The sequence below is a fragment of the Numida meleagris genome, chromosome 1 (assembly GCF_002078875.1).
Source record: "Numida meleagris isolate 19003 breed g44 Domestic line chromosome 1, NumMel1.0, whole genome shotgun sequence".
In the NCBI taxonomy this organism is placed as follows: domain Eukaryota; kingdom Metazoa; phylum Chordata; class Aves; order Galliformes; family Numididae; genus Numida; species Numida meleagris.
The window spans coordinates 100651903-100673613 of record NC_034409.1 but is presented as its reverse complement, the minus strand read 5'-3'; the positions used below and the strand labels follow the sequence as shown (position 1 = coordinate 100673613).

Sequence of the window (21711 nt, the reverse complement as noted above, 5' to 3'; positions counted from 1 at the left end):
GATCTTCTTTACACTGCGAACAGCTGGGCTTCAATCTACAGTGCATTCCCCAGCCCTTCAGAGCAATTGACCATGTCCTACTATAGATTTGTCAAACAGTACTACTGTGATAATTGAGTGAAAAGTAGAAAGGTGGGTCTGATTACCTGTTATGAAGACAGCAGGGAAAACAAATTCTGTTTTTTCTACAGAGAACAGAGGGGAGGAAAACAGAAGCAATTAAGGGTGTTGTGGGAAGAGGTGAAAAGATCTTTGCTTGCACAGAATCACGGAGGAGCTTTGTGACTGAGACAGGATGGAGTCGAGCTCTCCAGACTGACATCTGCAGAGTTTTTGTTATTCTTGCAGTTCCCTAAGTATGTGTAGGAAATTGAGCAGCATTACAGAGCTGCAGGGGAGATGTCTGCAACAAGTACTCTCTCATTTATGGCAGAAGCTTTGAAGATGTGATCACTGCACTGAGGAACTGGAAAGAGCAATTCAGTCCTGAAATTTCTCAACTTCCTTGACTGGGCAGCCAGTTTTTGGGATGATTTCTCAGCAAGTCCTGAGTTAGAGGCTGTGTTTTGATTTGTGGTACAGAGCGAGAAAATTTGCCCTTCTGAGTCATTGGTCCCTAGAGAAAGCAAACTGAAGAGAAAACTCTTCAGATAGCCTTCTGGGGGTGACCTATGCTGCTGGTCACATTGATAACAAGTTCTGGTAGGGTATTTGGTGGTTTGTTTGTTTTTGAGTTTGTGGGCTGTTTAGAGTGTTGGCATTAGGAAAAGGAATCCCAGCATGTGACCTAACTCGTGAGGCTGGGTAAGTGAGCATTGGCGCAGTTCTGTTATGTTGCATTATTGAGCTAGAGAGGGATGGAACAGGTATCTTGCTGTGTTCCCAGGAAGACTTCTCCACAAAGATTTTTGGGAGATCTGTGGAAGAAATACTAGAGCAGTAAATAGCCTTAATGCTTCAGTGAGCCATGGAGGTGCTGTAGACTTTGAAGAAATGTTTATGTGCCTTGTCTATAATGATGCTGGAGCATGTGATGATGTGCATTTGAATTTTCTTGCGTGTAAACAAATGTATCTGTTATTGGCGTAATGCATAAAATATGAATGGTGCTTACGTTCTGTCTGGAAAGTAAGCCAATTTCATCAAAAAATGCATTCAAGCAAAAAAAGTAGCAGGGTGAGCAGAAATCCCATTTATGTCAATGATCAAAGAGTTACAGAGGAAGAAGGAAGAAGATAAGAGAATAACCCTTCTTCTGTACAGAACCTCATGAAAATGAAGACATAATGAACACTGCAAATTGCTTCGAGGTACTGCTTTTACATGGTTCATTATTTGATCTGGACAAATACATTTTAATGGACTGTACCTAAAAAGTTTTAGCTCTTTGACACCAGAGTTTTACATAAGGTATTTAGACTTTCCAAAAATTATGGCAGACCAACACTGGGGTTGGGTCCCCACGTGCAGTTGCTGGTGTGTGTATTCAGATGTCTGTGTGCTGTTTAAAACCCTTTAAACCAGTCTGAAGGACTTTAGTAGTCTGCCTCGGCTCATTCATGCTGGAGTGAGGAAAGCCACATGTGGAGCAGGGCCAATGCCACCCCTAGGTATTTGCATGGCAGTGCGCCATCAGAGCAACTTCTCTCTCTACACCTGTGGGTGCTAGGTCCAAAAACTTGGACGACAAGGGGACTTGTTTGGTGTGTTTCTAGATAGCTGTGCTTACTAAATCATTTACCTGAAAAACAAAATGCATTTTTAAAGTAAACTGTTCTTGTAAGTCTTCACATCTGACACTTTCCATTATGTAAATGTCACCCTTAAAAGCAGCACCTGAAGCTACATGACTGCTTAAATATAGGGAACATACCTAGGGTAGGCACAAGAGCTAACAAACATGCTGAAAGCTGAGTTGTTGCACCTATAGAACAGGGCATCACAGAGACCTTGGGCTGGGAAGGGCATGGGTGGCTCTGCCACTTGCTGCCAGTGTGCTGGCATGCGGCTGCCTGGTGTAATCCATGGGAAGTCACAGGAAAAGACACATTTCTCCCAAAGTTCTCAAGAACATGGGCTCAGACACTTAAGCTTCTGATTCATTTCAGCAAAGTCTTGTGCTCATTGATGGCACTAAAAATGAAGCAATGAGTCCCAGAACTCCAGCATTTGCAGTGCATTTTCACGCAAAAGTTAGAACAGACTCTCTTTGAAAGTAGTCTCCTGAACGTAATTTGAGCGTACTTATTTTTTGGTTGAGATCCCAGCCATCTGCTAGCAGGTGTTTGGTTTCATCACAGATTTGGTTTCATTACCTTTCTCATCTTTGGTCTCCTTTTTGTGTGATGTTGGATGGATCCTCACGTTGTTTTATGCAGTGGTTGGAAGATCTGCTGACCATGCCTCACACAGCATACAGTATTTTTTATTTTGAGTCATTTTGCCCTAGTATTTGCCATTTAAGCAGATAGGGCAGTCATGTTCTTGTAAGTGTGCTTACTTGCTGAGACTTTTTCTTCCTAGAGTAGATTTAAAAAACTGTGATCAAATGCCTTTACTAGAATCTTTCCATTAGAGGTTGAGTCTTAATGTACTTCTTAGCCTTTGCTGGTTGTAATATGTTTTTCTGAACCAAAACTTATGGTCTTGCAGCACAAAATCTGTTTTTGTTCTGCAAGTATTTTTCAGAGAATACAGTATGCTTGTCTGAATGAAAATTATTCAATAGTAAAACGTGGCATTGTAATCTGTGACTGTGATCTGTAATCTGTGGCAAAACTGTCCTTGAAACATGTCAGCTGCTACACTGTTGGGGTTCACTGAGATGTAGCAGTGTGAAGGCTGCTACAAGTGTAATGGAAAATTGGGCATCAGGAAAGAGACGAATGAAATGAGATTTGTAAAATGAAATTAAGCTGTGATTTACGATGTTGGCATGATGTCTTGCAATGATATATGGCACTTAAGCATAGACAATGAATACAACAACTTAAACATAGCTGCTCAAAGACATAGGCTTGAGTTGGGAACAAGCAGCTTAGTTTCAGAAGAGCAAGCAGAGGATTCTCTGCCTTTGGCTGGATGAATTGTAGGCACAAGGCTTTTTATGGCTGTGTTTGTTTGCTTTTAACATGGTAACTTGATCTCTGCCCAGAATTCCCCTTCAGGGTTGTTTTCTCCAATAGGGTGAGAAAACCAGAAGGCAGAGCAGACTGCTTTTGTTCAGACCTTCCCTGCAAGAACAGGCGAACATCTCCTGAAAAACAAGTGGTTATTCTACTTGTCTCTTGGATTACTTGAGGGAATTTAGTGATTTATGAACTCATCAGGAGACAAATTGTGCCGTCATGTTTTATTATTGGAGTTACCTCAGCAGACCATAGATGTAGGACTAGAATCAAAATGCAGGAGACCTTGAAAAAGACAGAAAAATACAGAAAATAGGGATAAGTGCAAACCCAACAGCAGTAATACCAAGAGTGGCAGTAATACCCCCCCTTTGTGGTAGGTGCTCATCTTCAAGGTAAATTTTGCCAGCCCTTCTGCCCGTGGAACACTGACATTTTAGAGCTCATTGATATTGTCCCTCTCTCAGGAGGCACAGGATTGCTAACTCTTCATGTGTTTATTTCTTCTGCGTAGTCTGTGAGTTACTTGTTCAAAAAATCAAACAGTCCCCAATGGCATAATGACTCAGCAGCACTGAAAGTTAAACGAATACTGAAGTTGTACAGGTAGAAGCCTGTCCACAAGCCAAATGTATTTTAAGTGCTGCTTCCTGATAAGCTTGTGTTTCTGATAGACTAGCCCAAGCAAAATAAATGTTTCAGTTGTCAACTGAACTTAATTCCCTCCATCAAACTGCCACTTGAGCAGGGATTTATTAAAACAGCCAAAAAAACCCAAAACACACCTAGAGCAAAAATGCAAAGCTTTACACTTAAACTTCAGAAATGGTTATAAGAAATGGAACTTTAAAAGCTTCCAGGGCATGATCTTTGTATGTATTGATAAAGCTCAGAAATTAATTATATTTACTTTAAAAAAAAATGAACTTAATAAGCCTCATTTGTAAAGTTGCATATAGTTCTGTATAATGAAGGAGTATTATTATGCCAAGCAACTGCCCTCCTCCCCAGTTGCTTCTGAAAACCAGAGGGGGCTTGTTCCCATGGGTTATTTATTTCCATGAAGTTCAGCAATTGGCTTCAAAATGGAGCCTCACTTGGAATGAGAATTCAGGTTACCATGAGGATGTGATTACCTTATTTTCAAGGAATCTGATTTGATGAAGCAGATGCATATTATCTGTATAAAAGTTAAATCTAATGCCCTACTTTGGCATCAATTATGTCAAAATGTCTGCTATTTCTTCAGTAAATTGATACATGTTAAATCAATGGCTTTTTTTCTTTTTTTTTTAAATTCTAATTACATACTGCCAGGCACAGTTTGGTAGTAATATTGCAGCCTGGGCTGCACTGTACAGAACTTCTGATGTTTAGCTTTCAACCGTATTTTTGAGATGTGCAGCTCAGTGATACATCAGTATTTGTTACTTTGCTGAAATTATATAGGCTAGATGTTTTTTTTTTTTTGAGTAACGAGGTACACTATTAATTGTCTTCTAGCTTTGCACACGCAGTGCACTGACCATACTGTTGGGTTTTAAGATGAATGGAATGTTTTCATGCGGGAGTTAGCAGGTGTGTTGGTATTTGGACTCTTATGCCTATGCATATCTGAAGTCAGATGATAAAAGGTTGTACACAATGTTGTATGCATAGCTTCTAAAATCACACCCATTTCGCTGGAGTAAAATAAACTTCATAATATCCACCACTTTTTCAGGATATTTTTTGTTTTCTAGAAATGTTTGTCAAGACTACTCTGAATGTTTTGTATGCTTGAGCAGCTAACAGCATGTAACTGCAGATATTTATGAAGGGCTCTGTGAGAGCAAGGCAAGCATGCTCTGTGAGCAGAGCACCCATGTTCTTTCTCAGTGCTCAGGTACTTGGCTAAATGGAGGCATTATCTATGAACTGAATCATTTTGGGGGTGTGGAAGGATAGTCCCCCACAACTACATGACTACAGCTAAAAGCAAGGTGCACATTTATTCACACTTCAGTGAAAGATTTAGGTGTGATACCGCTGGCAGTAGAGACTCCATTAACAGAAGCTGCAAATTTTGTATTTTGGATTACCAGAAAGCGTTTCAACTCATTATTTCTGCAAGTTTATTCTACATACCTCCAGAAAGCACTTCTGTTAATAATTTGCAAGCAGTGGAGTATGTCACACAAGGGTAAAGGTAATAAAATCCTTTTTTCCTAGCAAATTAACCAACTGAATTTAAAGACTTGAGATCAAAAGCATTGAAGTAGAACAAGGAACTTTGTGTGAAAAGTACATCCTGGTGATTAGCAAAGTTATATGCATGTATTTGCTGAACTGTGCTTTTCCCCCAGTGCGAGGGGATGTTGATTATTTTTAAAAGAGACTTTGTTAATGTAAGCCTCAAGGGCTATTTCATCAGGTCCCTGAGATGACCCTTACTGAACAGTAAACTTGCAGTCATCTCTTTCCAATTCATTAACTCATTATTGTGTTCATTCAGCCATTGGGACATCATGGTTTGTTCATTTAAAATCCACTGTAGTTTTTTGGAGATTGCAGACAATTGCTTTGGGGAGCTGAGTCATGTGCTTCACAATGCTGGGTCTGTTTAGTGCATCAACTTTTCAAAAGCATTCTACAGTTTTCTTTTTTTCTTTTTTTCAAGGGTTTGGGCTTATTTAATTGTAAAGCCAGAATTGTACACGATTATTCATCAGCTGAGTTTCTTTTTAATTTTAAGTGTTGAAGCTGTGAGCATTATGTACTTCAGTGGTGTTCTTGTAGCATTTTTGTGCTACTGCTAAAGGCAACACAATTCAATTTCTTTAGTCAGATCTGTCCGTGGTAAAGAGTCCTTTTTCTCCCAGTCTGGTCTGATCCAGGTAGGCAGGTGATGATGAGTCATCATGTTCCCTGGCTTCTGAGCTCTGCTGTCCTTCTTGGTTAATCTGAATTCATCTGGCTGATGTAATGAAGCTGCAAGAAAGAGTCTGCATCACAACAGACTGTTAGTATTGTAATTAAATAGAAATACTCTAGGATTATTTAAAACAATATGTTAAGATAAGATTTATTCCATACTGGAAAAACTGTTAATATTTCAAAGTACTTCAGGCTCCTTCCCTACACAGGCCCTGCATAGATGCAGAAGCAGAGCATCGTCATCCCTCCCAGCTACCCTTCCACAAACTGGATCCCACCATCTCTTAGCTTCAGGTTGCATCACACATTGTCAGTGGGTCCAGCATGTTTCACACAGCTCAAGTAGAAGTTGCTATATTATGCTGAAGTTTCCATAATCCCGTACATCTCTGAGATAAAAGACAGGAGCATTGTGGAAACTCAGAAACTGCACCATTCTTTGCAAGCAACCTCTGCTGCTCATCCGTGAAAGGTGGCCTATACATACCTAAAGGTTTTAATTGGATGATTTACTAGATGCAAAATTACCATTTATTATTCATGTTTTTTAAAGTTTATTATTATTTTTTCTTTCAGTGGGCGAGTTTGTGAGTGATGCCCTTCTGGTACCAGACAAGTGCAAGTTCCTTCACCAGGAGAGGATGGATGTGTGTGAAACTCACCTGCACTGGCATACTGTTGCTAAAGAGGTATATTAATCTGCTGTTTCTAGAACTGTATCAATATTCTGAGAATGAGCTTAAGTTATAGCAGTGATGCTGAAAAAGCTGCTTATGAATGGTTGTGTAAAAGGCTTTTTGTTACGCTTAATAAGAGAACTATGCTTTATTTAACATGAATCCTATTTAATAACGTTATTTTTTCCCCACATTCCATTACCCACGATGTTTTCTGCCTCCTCTGGCTTCCCTTGATACTGTTGCTCTGAAGCTAAAGATTAACTGATAAACTTTAATTGATGAAGGCTATGCCTTTGTTGTTACCATCCATTGGTGTCACATTACTATGCCAGCTACTTCACAAGGTCTCAGGATGCAGTATGTGAAGTTCAGCATGAAAGTTTAGGAGGCCTTGTGAAACACAGAACTGTACAAAGCCAACTTGTAGTCAAGCACAGAGTTCTAATTATCAGTACTTTAACTGAAAACAGAAATGAACTTAATATTACAGTTGCTAATATGTATCTGCCACTGTTGTCCTTACATGGAGAGGTTGTAGCAATAAGAAGCAAGATAAGCTTCAAAATGTCTTGTTGTCATTTTGTTTCAAACCTTTAATTTGTATGTTGTCCCACCTTCTGGAGATCGGAATTGAAATGTGCTTCACAGCTTTTTGCTTGGATCATACCACTGCCCTCTTAAAATAAGTGTTTAAGGCACCAGCCTTCATGTATGCAAATTCTAATTTTAAAAGTAATTCTATCTTGCAGTGAACTGTTTAAAAATGTTAATAGCCCAGGAGCACAAATAACCATTCTGTCTTAGAGTTTTCTGTGAAGCAGAGCATGTGAGAATTTTGAGTGGAGCATACGGAGTCACCGTGTATGTGGGAGGAGATAAGTCCTTCCATACAGGCAAAGACAAAAGAGCAGGGGAAGCAAAGGTCATAGTATGGTTTGGGTTGGAAGAGACCTTTAAGATCATTTAGTTCCAACACCCCTGCAATAGATGGGGGGGGACACCGCCCTCTAGACCATGTTGCTCAAAGCCCCATCCAGCCTGGTCTTGAATGCCTCCTGGGAGAGGGCATCCACAGCCTTGCTGGGCAACCTCTTCTGGTGTCTCACCACCCTCACAATAAAGAATTTCTTCCTCATATCTAGTCTAAATCTACCCTCTTCCAGTTTAAAACTGTTTTCCCTCATCCTATCACTACCTGCCCTTACAAAAAGTCCCTCCCCAGCTTTCCTGTAGGCCCCCTTCAGGTACTGGAAGGCTGCTATAAGGTCCCTCTGGAGCCTTTTCCAGCCTGAAGAGCCCGTCCTGAGCCTGTCCTCATAGGGGAGGTTCTCCAGCCCTCTGATCGTCTTCATGGCCCTCCTCTGAACGCGCTACCAACAGCTCAATGTCTTTCTTGTGTTGGGGGACCTAAAACTGGATGCAGTACTCCAGGTGGGGGGGTCTCATGAGAGCAGAGTAGAGGGGCAGAATCACCTCCCCCAACCTGCTGGTCACACCTCTCTTGATGCAACCCAGGATATGTTTGGCTGTCTGGGCTGCAGGCATACCCTGCCGTCTCAGTGCAGACGCAGGTAGGGAGTGGCCAACAGTATGAGTAGTAAATGCAGAGGTGATGACTTAAGTCATGTTTCAAAGTTCAGAAAACATGCAGCTCACCAACTTCAACCTCCTACAGCTATGCATGGCCCCTAACATTCTCTTGAGATCTGTGATGTCTTTTTCCAGCCTCCTCCATGACAATGTTACTTTATTTTCTGTAGTCCTGTAGTGAGAAGAGTATGAATCTGCATGACTATGGCATGCTGCTGCCCTGTGGAATTGACAAATTTCGTGGTGTGGAATTTGTTTGCTGCCCATTAGCGGAGGAAAGCGACAATCTTGACTCAGCTGATGCTGAAGATGATGATTCAGATGTCTGGTGGGGAGGTGCAGATGCAGACTATGCAGATGGAAGGTAGGAGTGGCTTTTTCCCTTTATCATCTTACAAGAGATGCCAAAAATCTGTCTGAAAGACCTCATTGTTGAATGAAGACTCCTTTCTATAAGTGGATTTGCAGCTACAATGGCTAAAATCTCTTAACCTTCCACATAGAAGTTTATTGCTTATACAGTTATTGCACATTTTATGCCTTTATCTTTTTTTTTTAAATTAGAAGTATTGCCATATCTATAACAAAAATGCTCAATTGCATAACTTTTTGACTGCTGAATGACAAGTACTGTTTTCTAACATGCTTCGTGTGCAGTCTGGGGGCACTGCAGCAGATATTCAGCTGACATAAATGTTGGAGGCTTTGAAATGTCTTCATTAGTAGGCATTAGCTGTGTGTTGTTATTACCATAAGAATATTTTTTTTGCTGTTACTTTCTAAGTGTGATTTACAGAAGAAAATGTGTTTTAACATCTAGCCTTAGACAATAAGACTAATTAATATGCTTAATATCTGTTAAGATAGGGAATGGAAGTTTCCTTTGCAAGTCAGCAGTAGGATGGAAAAGAACTATTCTATACCACGCTCGTCTTTGCCTTTTAGCATCCCCTCTGCACAAAGGCTGATTTTGACCCAAATGTGGGTTGATACTGTGTTGTGATTGATTGGGTCCAGTGCTGTCAAGACCTTTCATACAACTCTCTTGAGCACATTAGACAGCAGCTGTGAGAACAGAGAACTGAATTCAAACCACTACTTGTAGATAGGTTTCTTCATAAAACCAATATTGAAGTACAAATTCTCTTTGTACTCCCTAGACGTGATCATTTCATACTGTGCTAAAAAGGTTAGAGAATCCAGTGATGATATTGCATCTTTTGCAAGTAGTCAAAGAAAATCCAAAACTTGAGGCAAATTATAAACAGTCTTATGGAGAACCATGAAAATAAACTGGGACCAAATGAAGGGTTTAATGCAGAAAGTTAATAGTTTTGAACTGTGTGAGTTTGGACTTTGTAATAATCTTGATGAAAACTAGTTCAGGAACAGCGTAGAGATGAAGGACAGAAATTAAGTTGCTGTAATATGGTGTAAAGAGAGGACATTAAGACAATGAAAAGTTAGGAATCCACTTCAGGATGGGTATCTAAATATTCCGCAACAAAGCATTAGTAAGTGTTGCAAGGAAGAGTTCTTCTTGAAAAAAAATGTAATAAGTTTAATTAATTAAAATAAATATTTTCCTACTGTAATTTCCAGTCTTCTCTCATAAGTAGATGAATGAATGGTCTGGGCTGCTGGATGCAAGAAACCTGCATCAGGCAACATTGTATATTGCCTCTTGACGTGCTCAGGCTTTTTTTCTGACCTAAGCTTCCAGTAGTTATCAAAGTGTCACTATTCATAACCTTTTGGTGTGATTTGCCAGCTAACCTTTGGACTGTTGCTGTGTCACGTCTGTGGTTTCTTTGGTCTTTAATTATAAAATGTTCTCTTAGAGGAAGAAATTAGCATTGACTAAATACTGATTTGCTTTTTCCTTTATATATATAATATATGATGGACATATATAAGATAAATCTATCTTGTGTTAGATATATCTGATCTATTATCTACTTTATCTCTATATCTATATATTGTATATAGTTATTGTATCTGTACATACAACTTTCATGTATCAGTTCAAAGTTTCCTAAAATATTTTAAATGGAAGAGCACACAAAGAAGTATATAAAATAGTTGTTTTGTTTATAAGACAATTTATTTATGTTTTTTCGTGTTTGTCACAGAACATTTACCTTACTGTTCTGTTTTGTTCTCCTTAAAGCAATTTAATATATGAAGAGAGTAGTTCAAGAACAACTTCAGAAATTCTTTATCCTCCGGGAATAGGAACTGGAATTGCATTTGAAGCAATTTCTGAAGTTCCAAGCAAATACTGCTTTTTTTTTTTTTTCTTCACCTCCCTTACATATGCATGCAAAAGAAAAATGAAAGGATCCTTTTATGGGGCACTTGTACTTCAACTGCAGATGAAGAGCCAAGCAATTTGTAGTTCTCTTACACTGACTCATTCATATTTCTTGCTGCCTCTTCAGCTTCCTAACTGCATTTAAACCATGTGTACTGGAGCCAGAAATACTCTTGAAATTTAGTCATATTTAAAAGAAAACAACAAGAACTCAATTTCTCATGGACCAGTAGGCGGCAGTTCAAATGTTATGTGTATGTTTTTGTATATTTTTATTTGTATGTATATCCATCCATGCATATACAAACATATGTTTTAATGAGTATATGTATGCCTTAGTGCTTAGCTGATCGTGAGGGAGAAAGGAGAAGGGAAGGGAAAAGCATGGGGGGATATCTTTCAATGCTAATTTCCCAGTACTTTATGCTATTAAAGCAACGCTGTTTGAAGTACTTACTGAAGTTTTTTTTTTTCATCTTAAATCATAGAATTATAAAATGGTTTGGATTGGAAGGGACCTTTAAGATAATCTAGTTCCAACCCCCCGCTTTCAGGTGGGGTCTCACAGGAGCAGAGTAGAGGAGCAGAATAACCTCCCTTGGCATACCAGTCATGCTTCTCTTGATGCAACCCAGGATACAGCTGGCCTTCTGGGCTGCAAGCTCACATTGCTAGCTCATGTTGAGTCTTTCATCAACCAACAGGGATAAATGTTTGATCTTACACTGACAATGCTTGTTTCATCCAGAAACCTACTTTGCCCTGGGTTTGTTGGTGGCATTCTGCAGTATTTCTATTGCAGCTCATATTGAGCTGATTTATTTTTCCGTTTCTACCAAAAGTCGGGATTTCAGGCCAGTACCGCATGAGAACTTCCGTTTTGTTTTGTTGTTGTTCCATTAAGATCTGCCTGTGTAGTTTAACCCTGTTGTACAACTAAGGCCTTTTAGAAGCTTTTGCAATAGGTATTTTAGTATCTTTGTTGCTCAGAATTGGCAAGTGGTACAGCTGGAGCAGAACCCACTCCTTGCACTGGGGTGGAGACCATTCTGTTGCTGGTGACCCTGGCTACAGGAGTAACCCATGTCATAAAAGGGTGAATGAAGGCATTTTGAGCTGCAGCATCATAATGAGTGGATGTTCTGGCCAACATGGCTCTGACTGACCTGCATCTCAGCCTGAAAGGACATGGCTTGCCTCAGTGTGTCATTTGTTGGAAGTGCCTGGGGAAAGGATGGGGAGGGTATGCTACCATGATGGATATGGCAAATTTCAGTTTGTGAGGCCAAAAGGCAGGATCTGCCAGTGCTTTTGAAATGGTGTCACATCATGCTTGTCCTGAAGTAGCGTGCAACTAAGAAGTCACAAGCGTTTTCAGTGGTGTTCCTTGCTGTTATCCACACTTTTTTAATTAAAATTTACCTTGAAGTCTGCCTGAGGGACAGCCAGGTGCAGGTGTGAGCTCTCAGTATACCTGCGGAGGTCTCTGTTTATAGCTGCAATTCAGTCAAATGACCTACAAGTTCTGGCTGCCCTTGAGAATTCAGCACAGACTTATGGCCTCCTGCCCATACCTGGACACTTGCTATGAGCTTTGGCGTCCTTGATGCCTCAAGCTGATCATCTCTGAGAGTGGTGGCTGAGCTGGAAACTTCAGATCTTCTCTGTCTACACCCATTTCATGCATGCCTCTTCTCGTCTTCTCATCACTGCATGGCAGACCTCCCAGGCTTTCCTTTCAACCTGCAAAATAGGCTGCTGTTGTTATCTGTCTCTTATACCAGGGAAACAGAAGCACAATGGTGAGGATTATATAGAAAGGTTTTCTTTAGGAAATGAGTCTCATGGCTCAGAAGGACAAGATAGTGTTCTAACTTCAGTCAGGTGTCATTTTACTAGCCTATCTGAATTTATTTCCAAGGTTTAAAATACAGGATTTAATTTTCTCATTGTTTTTTTCCTTGACAGGTCAGGCCAAATTAATTTTGTCTGTTCAGTGTCTGTTCATAATGTACGTTCAGCCTGATTTAATGATTTGGGTAGTGCAGTAAATGTGTTGTTGTAGTGCTTTGTGTATTTTTTAAGGGCTTGGTTTACAGTTTCTCATAAACTTCTGCCAAGCAAAGTTTTATGGCTTATTCATACCTGCCCTTAGGATTTTTAAAGCTACAGTAAATAGTTCAAAGGGATGCAATCCATTATATGCTGAAAATTAGGCATCTGTGAAATAAAACCCAAATAAGAATTTATGCTGTGTAACGTGGTGGTCATATCGTGTCCTGGTTTTGCAATGCTCCTCTCCCACATACCACAAAATAAATGGTTAAAGCTATATATATACATTTTTTTTTTGCTTTCTCAAAGAACTTTTTTTTTTCCAGTGGTAGGCATCTGGAAAAACCGAAATTTCTTAATTGTCTCCTTCACCCATAATCCAAGAAATCCTGAATAGCTTTTAAAACCAGCCATTTTTTTCCTAATGGTGAAAACAGCATAGTATATGATGCTGTTATGCTGAATTGTTTCCAGGTGAGGCGTCATGCTTTTAATTGTCAGTTTTGTTCAAGCATTTGGGGGATAAAAGTTGCAGAGAGTGATAAAACTGCTATGCTGAGTAATTTTACAAAGATTCTCATTTGACATGGAGGAGCTGTACATTTCATTTCTTTCACTTTTTAGCTCATTTTATACCTTTGTGACTCAAGTGTTACAAAGATGTCAATGCATGGTTTTACCTCCTGTCTTCCTTTCATAAATGCCTGCAAGTTAACCTCAACGTCAAATGAGTTACAATGAAAATACCCTGGAGTGTTGTCATTAAATCAGGCTGTGCGTTTAAATTGGCCATGGTCATTTAGTGCCCTGACCTGCTGCAGCAACACAGAGTCCTCCTGGTATGTTACGCTGTTACCTTGACAGAAGCTGCACAGGCTTCTTGGATGTCTGCAGTTGGCAATTTGGATTGACAATTTGGATGTCTGCCTGGGGCAAATATTTATGAAAAATTCCTGAGTCTAAACAGTGACACATACAAGGTAGTTTTAGAAGGCAAGAAGTCGTGAGTACACAAGAGTCAGTATAATAATTTTAAAAGCCAAATTTTATGGGCTTTTGTCACTTCTGTACTTGAAAAATTGTCTTTCCTACTTTAAGTGTAACTATGACCAACTCCAGTGTAACTCCCTTCTTTGGGTCTCTGTATCACAGAGCAGTAGGAGACTTTGTACAGGCAAGAGCCGCGAAGCAGGCAATGTTTTAGCTGTGATATGGGGCTGCAAACAGTGTGGGAGCAAACACACAAAACATGAAATCCCATTTCTCTCCTTCACATCTCTCTTTGTCCCTCTCGCCCTTCTGTTTCCTCTGCTCATCCCTTATCTCTCTCACATGTGCATATATCCAGAAAATGCACTTGGAAATAGAACGGGAAAGGCAAGCCTTCAGGGGGTTTATTTGGCAGGGGTGTGTATTTCTTCCCACTGCATGCTTAGGGAGATCAGAGCATCTTGGTTACTTTCCATCAATCTTTCTTATTTACAAATCCGACTAATTCTTCATTCTGTTTGGCGTTTGAACTAACTCTGGAGGAAAGAAACTGAGCTCTGGCATGGAGAATACTTGACAAAACTAGAAGATGAAAGTGGTGATGTCAACATGAGTTGCTTCCTCCCATATCAGGGAGAGATTTCTGTTTCGCTTCTCTAGAGGACCTCAGTGGTCAGACCTTCAGCCGTATGTGCTGTGCATCTTTCCTGTGCGTACGTGTGCAGCGAGGCAGGCTCCTTTATGTGGATGGCACCCGTGCTGCAGTGGCATGGGAACTGGGGCTCCAACATCCTCATGGGACTGAGGAGCGCTGCAGGCCTGAGGAGGCCGCAGGCCAAGCCTGTTGACTGGCTGTGCACACCTGCTGGTGTATTGCTGCAAGGGCTTTTGGAATGAGATTCCTACTGCTTCTTAAACTCTTGAGTTTCCACAGGTTCACTCATAGTTTAGCTAGTGTGCCACGCCATTTTGTGTCTTGTCTGTTCTTCCCTCCTCCTGTCATTTCTGCTGTTAACATTGTCTTGCAAGATTGAGTCAAAAATCAGTAGCTTAACTGGAACCAGTTCTGAGCTCAGAAGATGCGTTTTGAGGATGTGGAAATAGGATATCTGGAGTCCTGAAGGTTTTGGTATTGTAAAGCTAAAAACAGTGACGTTGATCAAGAAAAAGGAAGGTGCTGAAGCTAAATTCTTTGTTGGAAACAGTCACTGGAGGAAAAACAAAATTAACATTTTGTCTCTGTTGAGTGTTCATCTGTTTTCAAGCCATCATACTACTCACATTAAAGCAAACAACAATGAATTATCTTCTATGTAAGCTCTTTCATTAAATTGGAAAGTCAATTTCTAAAATGTCAGTGAGAAATCCTCCTGTGGGAACCTCCTAAATGATTCTTGGGAATGAAAAAAAAAAATAATAAAAAAACCAATCATGTCCACTCCCAAAGCACTAGTAAAGCTGAGCTGGTCTGGACTGCAGATTCTGACTTAGAAACAGGAAATGAATTGCTTTTGGATGGATAAAAAAGATTTCCCATTTTTTATGCTGCGCCAGCAGGCGGTGTATACCCTGAAAAGTTCAGGAAATGGAACTTCATGCCAGTGGTGCAGGATTTGCTTCGCTGGGAGTTCGGCCATCCATGACACAGGAGCAAGGAGGGGTGCAACCAGAGGCAGTGTTCTCCTCTACTATCCTAACACAAATTGTTCTTAATTGTGGATCAGTGAGCTAATAGCTATACAAGGAGTTACAGACTTGCTTATTACAGATTGCCTTCCTCACCAGAATAGCTTCAATAGAGATTAACAGCAATTGTTGAAATAGGTGAACTTGATATCATAAGAATTGTCCATCACCAAATTGGTATTTTAAAGAAATTGAGTTAATGTAGGGGAGATGGTGTGAAAGGTGTTCTGATTTTTGAAAAACAGTATTTCAGCTAATTGGTCAGAAGTTCATATCTCCTCAATGTTTATAGTTAGAAAATGGAATAAAAAAGTGTCTTATACCTGTTACAAAACACATCTAAGAATGCTACTGGTTTTAATACAGCTGATATTAATGGTACAGCTTATCTAAGAACTTATGTTTTTATAAGTATTTCCATGATAAAACTTAATCGCTTTTCTTTATAAATTTAAGGCAACATCAAATAATAGGCATAATATTACTGCTTATACTGAATATCTTTTGAAGTATTTTGTCCTATTAGCATATTCTGTATGCGATTAGCATATTGTGTATGAAATTAGCATATTGTGTCTCACATTTTTACATTAATTGTTTTTGTCTCTCATGTAGACAATTTCTTAATACTTAAATAATTCACAATGTCTTTTTAATAGCATTTTTTTCCTTTTTAATGTGGAGGTTGTTAAAATAAAATTCAGAAAGCATAAAAACACAGGAGTGTTAATGACTCTAGAAAGAGTGTTAAGTGTTTGATTTCTTCTTAGGACAAGTAATGTTCAAATGAAATTGATGAAACAGCGTGTTGCTTTGAGGGGTAATTGCAGCAATGCTGAGTTGGCAAATCTAATCACCATTTGAGTATAAAGCCTTAACTGAAATGATGGATGAGACTATGGGTGGAGAGAATTAATCTAATTGAGAAAGTGATGAGTAGGATATATCCATGCTTTCGTGACCAGTTACAAGAGCAGTTTGCTAGCTGTGCAAGCCACCTATATGATTTACATGAATGTTCAGCGTTTTTCAGGAGGTTAATATCATCAAACTTGGATATTTAATAAATAGTAGACTTTGAGAGGGATGACATTTTTAAGACCTCAAAAAACAAAGTCATTAGTTGTAGTTTTTTCTTTAAGTAATAAGCAAAAGCTTTTTAAGCAAAAATGTTATCACTTGTCCAACATTGAAATGTTGGAGGAGAAGGTTCCCTATATACATTTGTGTAGTAAGCAACTCAATAAACTGTTCTGACATTTCTCCTAGATGTTCTGAGAAGTTCTTGTGACATAAAGATGTATACCATCCCATTTTAAACAGTGTGCTAGTTATTCTTTGTGAAAAAAATTGGAAGTGAGAAATTTGCAGCTGGGTTTTTCAACATGTATTGTCACACCAGGATGTCTCTGTGTCAATAGATTCATAACTGGATATTCCTCCGTAAAGGTAGCCAGCAGTTCCTGTCTCTTTTACCTTTCAGTGATGGAAGTTGTTACTGTGTTCTGCACTAGAAATTTGAAATCCGTGTTAGGATGCTTTGTGGAAATTTAAGAATTCCACTTCTTGTGAGGCTGTGCTATTACAAATGCAGTGTCGTAGAGCATTTTCTGTAGTAAATACTTTTTTTCTTCACAATTTAAGGAAGGCTGCATTCACACTTCTGAATATATAAATGAAAACAGTAAGTACTTTTTTTTTTCTCTTTTACTGAGAGAAGAGATTTATAATCTTGATTGCTTTGGCCCTGGTTGCATGATAATGTTCCATTTCTTCACATGGGATCTCTGTTTTTATCAATGCTAAGGAAAACATAGCACTGAAAATGTGATTTGAGTGAAAAAGAAAAGGTTAAAAGAATAAAATGCTGACCTGGAATACTTGTGCTATGGAAGTCTTCTGTTAGGCTTGGAAGATTGTGATCACTGTGAAGAGCTTGGTCTGGCTGAATGAGTTGGGGGGATCTCCTCAGCAGGTCTTGCTGCTTGTAGAAGCTGCTGGTGGTAGCTGCATTTAGAAAAGTTAAGATGCCACGTTCTGAAAAATGTTAAGCAGCATCTTAAATTGAGCATCCAGAGTACCTGCATGCTTCTGGCACTTTTTGTTTGCTTTCCCAGTTGTAAAACAAAGATGTTCTTGCAGTTTGACCCTGTAGTTACCATGTGAGGGTAGTGAGGTGAAGAATTCCACAGACAAAGCAAGTACTTATTTGGTACGGAGTTCATACTGTGTACCTCAAATAAGCTGTGAGATAACAGGTTCGACAACGAGATATTGAACAGTCCCTTCTGATTACAGCAGAGGCTTTGCAGAAACAAATGTGTTGTAACAGATCCAGGGTTTCCTGCTGATTCTCAGGCTGGCTGAAATAGGGCCACGCAGATGACCTTCACCCTGCCGTCTTCCATCGCATTAAGTCTTAATGGACTTCTGCTGTCAGGGTTTTGAATTTATTATTTATTAAATGTCAGAAGGCTCTGTGAGCCTGATGGATTTTGTGTGTTTGTAGACACATTTATAGTTTTGAGTTTCTCTTTAGTATAAATAATCAAAATGAAAAAAAAAAAATACGGGTTAAATTTATTACTCTCTCCTTCTCTAAAAAAATGGCATAGCTCTTGCCGAGTCCACTGTCTTCCAAAGGGAAATGTGAAAATGGTAATACAGCAAAGGCTTTGTCTCAGAGATTAAGTTTTGAGAAAGTACTCTTGCACACCAGTAAAAAGGTACCTTATGCCAGTGTGCTTGTTTAAGTGTCACGTACTGCCTCTTACACCTGTCATTTTAAGCAGGTTAACTGTGAAAAGAAATTTATAATGGTTTAAATTATACCTTCGTGTTTATGTATGGTGGCAAAAGATAAATGCCTCTCTCAAAGGCGGTAGGGCAAGGGATGTGCATTCGCTTTTTTTAAGTGTTCTGTTTAAAAATTGGATTAAAAGATCTTTAGTGCAACTTCATATTCTTTCTACTGAAGTTAATGAAAGCAGGCAAATTTTTGTTATCATTGTTACATGTGCAGGTAAAAAAAAATATATACTGTAAAAGCAAGAAGATGAGAAAGACATTAAGAATCACATAATTCCGTTGTTTGGTAGAGGTCTTAAGAACTCAAAAGCAGCCTGTGTGACACTTTGTGAAATAGCTTTTTTTTTTTTTTTTTTTCTATTAGGACAGGTGAGAATATACATAATTGCAATTTCTGGAGTAAAGAAGAACAAAAGGGAAAATGGAAAAAATTAGAAATGGAAAAACGAATGCTTGAATAATGCTAGACAGTATTAATTTCTCATTACGATTTAGTGTACAGTGGAAGATGCTCATCTGAATTCTTAAGATTTTAACTGTACCTGAAAAAGTGTTCATACGTGCCCAAATGTCACATTGCTTCTTTGTGTTGTGAGATATCTAATTTATTTGTGTAGTTTAATCCAGGCCTAATGAAAATAACTAAGGCAGTTTTAAAGCAGTTTCTGCTTTTGGGGTCACTTGCCAGACAGAGCAGAAACGTTATGGCTAAGGTACCTTGTGGGTCAGGCTCTTGATTCCGTAGATCACTGTTATTTTCCAGGCTTTGATGCCAATAAGCCATTTAAAAGATCAGATACGTAGACTGGGGGTCTGGCATAACTCTTTTCTTTCCTGGAACTGTGCCTAATCTCACAACTGCATCACGGTTTAGTTCCTGTCCTGCTGTTTCTGTCCACCCCCTACCCCAACCTTGTCCCAGTACTTGAGGGCAAAAAGACATTTTTGGTGCAATTCCCTGCTCCTGGGAATTTTCACTTTCAAGGTGAATGCTGAAATCTTCACTTCACACTTGGTTTTGACTTCCCCTATCTACCCAAACACAAAATTACTGTGATAGCTCTTGTTCAAATTTACTCCCCTGATGCCCGGTTTCACGCAGCTAATGTACTCACCTTTTTCTTGAAGTTAACTAGTGCACCAAAGTCAAAGTTAAATATTAGAAAGTACAGTGATGTGAGCACTCATGTTCCTGAGTGCACCCTTGGCTTAGTTTTTAGTTTTAAGTAGTTCCTGTGTTGAGTCACATATTTAATTAGCGGCACTGTTCAGAGGAATGCAATGCGTGCAGTGGTGGGTTCAAACCTGATTTGTGAGAAAACTCATCCTTCAATCAGAAGAATGCAAGCTTTGGATAAATGCTAGGTGGAAAATACCCAAACCTTTGATGTGCACGTTTGTTGTTAGGAAATTTGGTTCCTTGCCTATTAGCTTTCTAATTTGCTTTTAATCAAAAGCCTGGTAGTTAGACCAGGTCAAGTGCACTCATTTTGTTAGGATTCCAAGTGTTTGGAATACTCTTCCGTGTTCCTGTTTTGCATTTTCTGTGAAGATATTAACCCGAAGACATGTAGAGGTTTGCAGCTGGATCTATTTCCAAACGCACATATAAAGAACTTTATGCCCTGCATCTTTCCTGTATACTGGAATGGACATCTGTTTTTACCATTAATCTAGTAGAAGCAAAGTTATTTACGGGCTGAATACTTGACGATCCAGTCCTGTCCCATGTTTCCTGAAGTTCAGTTCAGAAGAACTGTAGAGGCTATAGAGAAGCACAAGATGCTGGAAACTGGGATGGTGGCACCTACAGCAGTAAAGGTTATGGATTCATAAATGACTCTCAGCTTGGCTTTCTGGGCTGGAAGAGCACAGGCAGCAACTTACGTGTAGTAGTTGCTTGTCCTGTATTAATTCCCTCGGCTGTCTAGAGCCAACATAACATCTCTGGCCTGGTTCTCCATAGGTGGGCTGCAGCTTGCTACTGCTGTTGGTTTGATTCTCCCCCCGGAGTTAGCTTTCCCCCAGCTGTTGTCCTCGCAGGAGGTGTTTCATCCCTTGGGTCACTTTTGTGTCCCTCCTCTGGATGCGATCCAGCAGGTCCACATCTCTCCTGTACTGAGAACTCCACATCTGGATGCAGTACTCTGGGTGAGATCTCACCAGCACAGAGTAGAGGATCACCTCCCTCGATGTGCTGGCCATGCTTCTTTTGAAGCAGCCCGGGATACAGTTGGCTTTCTGGGCTGCAAGGGCGCATTGCTGGCTCATGTCCAGCTTGCCGTCATCCACTGGTACCCCCAAGTCCTTTCCAACAGGAGTTTGCTCCATTCTTACATCCTCCAGCTTGTACTGATAGTGGAGGTTGCCATGACCCAGATGCAAGACCTTGCACTTGGCTTTGCTGAACATCATAAGGTTTACCTGGGCCCACTGCGCTTGGATACGTACATGCACAAATCAAACATCAGCTTTCAATTCTTTTTCAGTCGCCCAGTTCATGAGCCAGTCACATGATTTAGAGACATAAGGCAGACTTTGACATGTTTAGAGCCAAATATACAGTGGTGAAACTACTGCTATACCTAAAGTTAAGTGTATGCTTTAGTATTTGTTAGGTTTACATCTCTGCACACATCTGCACGTTAAGGAGTTCTTGTGAATGAGCAGCTGGACTGCACCTGGGCTATCCTCAGGGAGATAAATTCATTTTCCAGTATAACTTTTTTCTCATGTACAGATGCCCAGCTCCAGTGTATCTGTATACTGGAACAAAAGCTTGGGTTTGCTTTCTGTCCCTAGGATGAAGAGCCATAGAAAGCCCTTGAAAAGTGAGTCTTTCTGCTACTAATTATGTCGGGATTACGAAAGGAGGCAGTGGGTGCTGATGATGCTGCTGACAGCTACCCTGTACAGAAGCAACTTCTATGCTGTACATCCTGTTCTCAATCTCAGCAATAACAAAAGGAGACGATAATCAGGCAGAGGAGGGGGATAAGAGGTTAAGAGTAAAACAGATGTCTCCATAGGAATACACGGACTTGAATCTACCTGGAATTTGCTTTCCTCAAGAAACTCATGTCTCTGGCAGAAGCATGGGTGGGGAAAAAAGAATTTCATTTATTACCCTCTACTCTGCTTGTACAGGGACAGCCCAGGTGTGACTGGCTGAGACATGGACAGAGGAGTATGTCACTTATCAGTATTGATAGATAAGGAGTTTGAGAAAAGGAAAACATCTCAACTTCTCTTTTCAGTAAATCCAGGCTTGTGCTTTATCACCTCTGCTAATGGTTGCATAGAGTGGTGAACTTTATACATCTGTTGCCAGCATCCGTACCTAAGTTAGATAGTGTAGGCTCTTCTTACGCACAAGGGTCTGGAGCACAAGGCTTGTGAGGAGCAGCTGAGGGAACTGGGATTGTTCAGTCAGAAGAGGAGGCTCCAGGGAGACCTCATCATTCTCTACAACCACCTGAAAGGAGGTTGCAGTGAGGTGGAGATCTGTCTCTTCTCCCAGGTAACAGTGATAGGACGAGAGGTG

The 21711-nt window shown here is 39.9% G+C and overlaps 1 protein-coding gene across 2 annotated transcripts in view; it reads left to right on the top strand.

The window, feature by feature from the left end:
• The window catches only part of APP (amyloid beta precursor protein), a 205621-nt gene that overhangs the window by 88942 nt on the left and 94968 nt on the right, over positions 1-21711 (top strand). For both annotated transcript variants that reach the window (XM_021403733.1, XM_021403724.1), the window contains exons 4-5: positions 6621-6733; positions 8485-8678. In XM_021403733.1, the coding sequence (XP_021259408.1) occupies positions 6621-6733; positions 8485-8678 (307 nt within the window). The remainder of the gene's footprint in view (positions 1-6620; positions 6734-8484; positions 8679-21711) is intronic.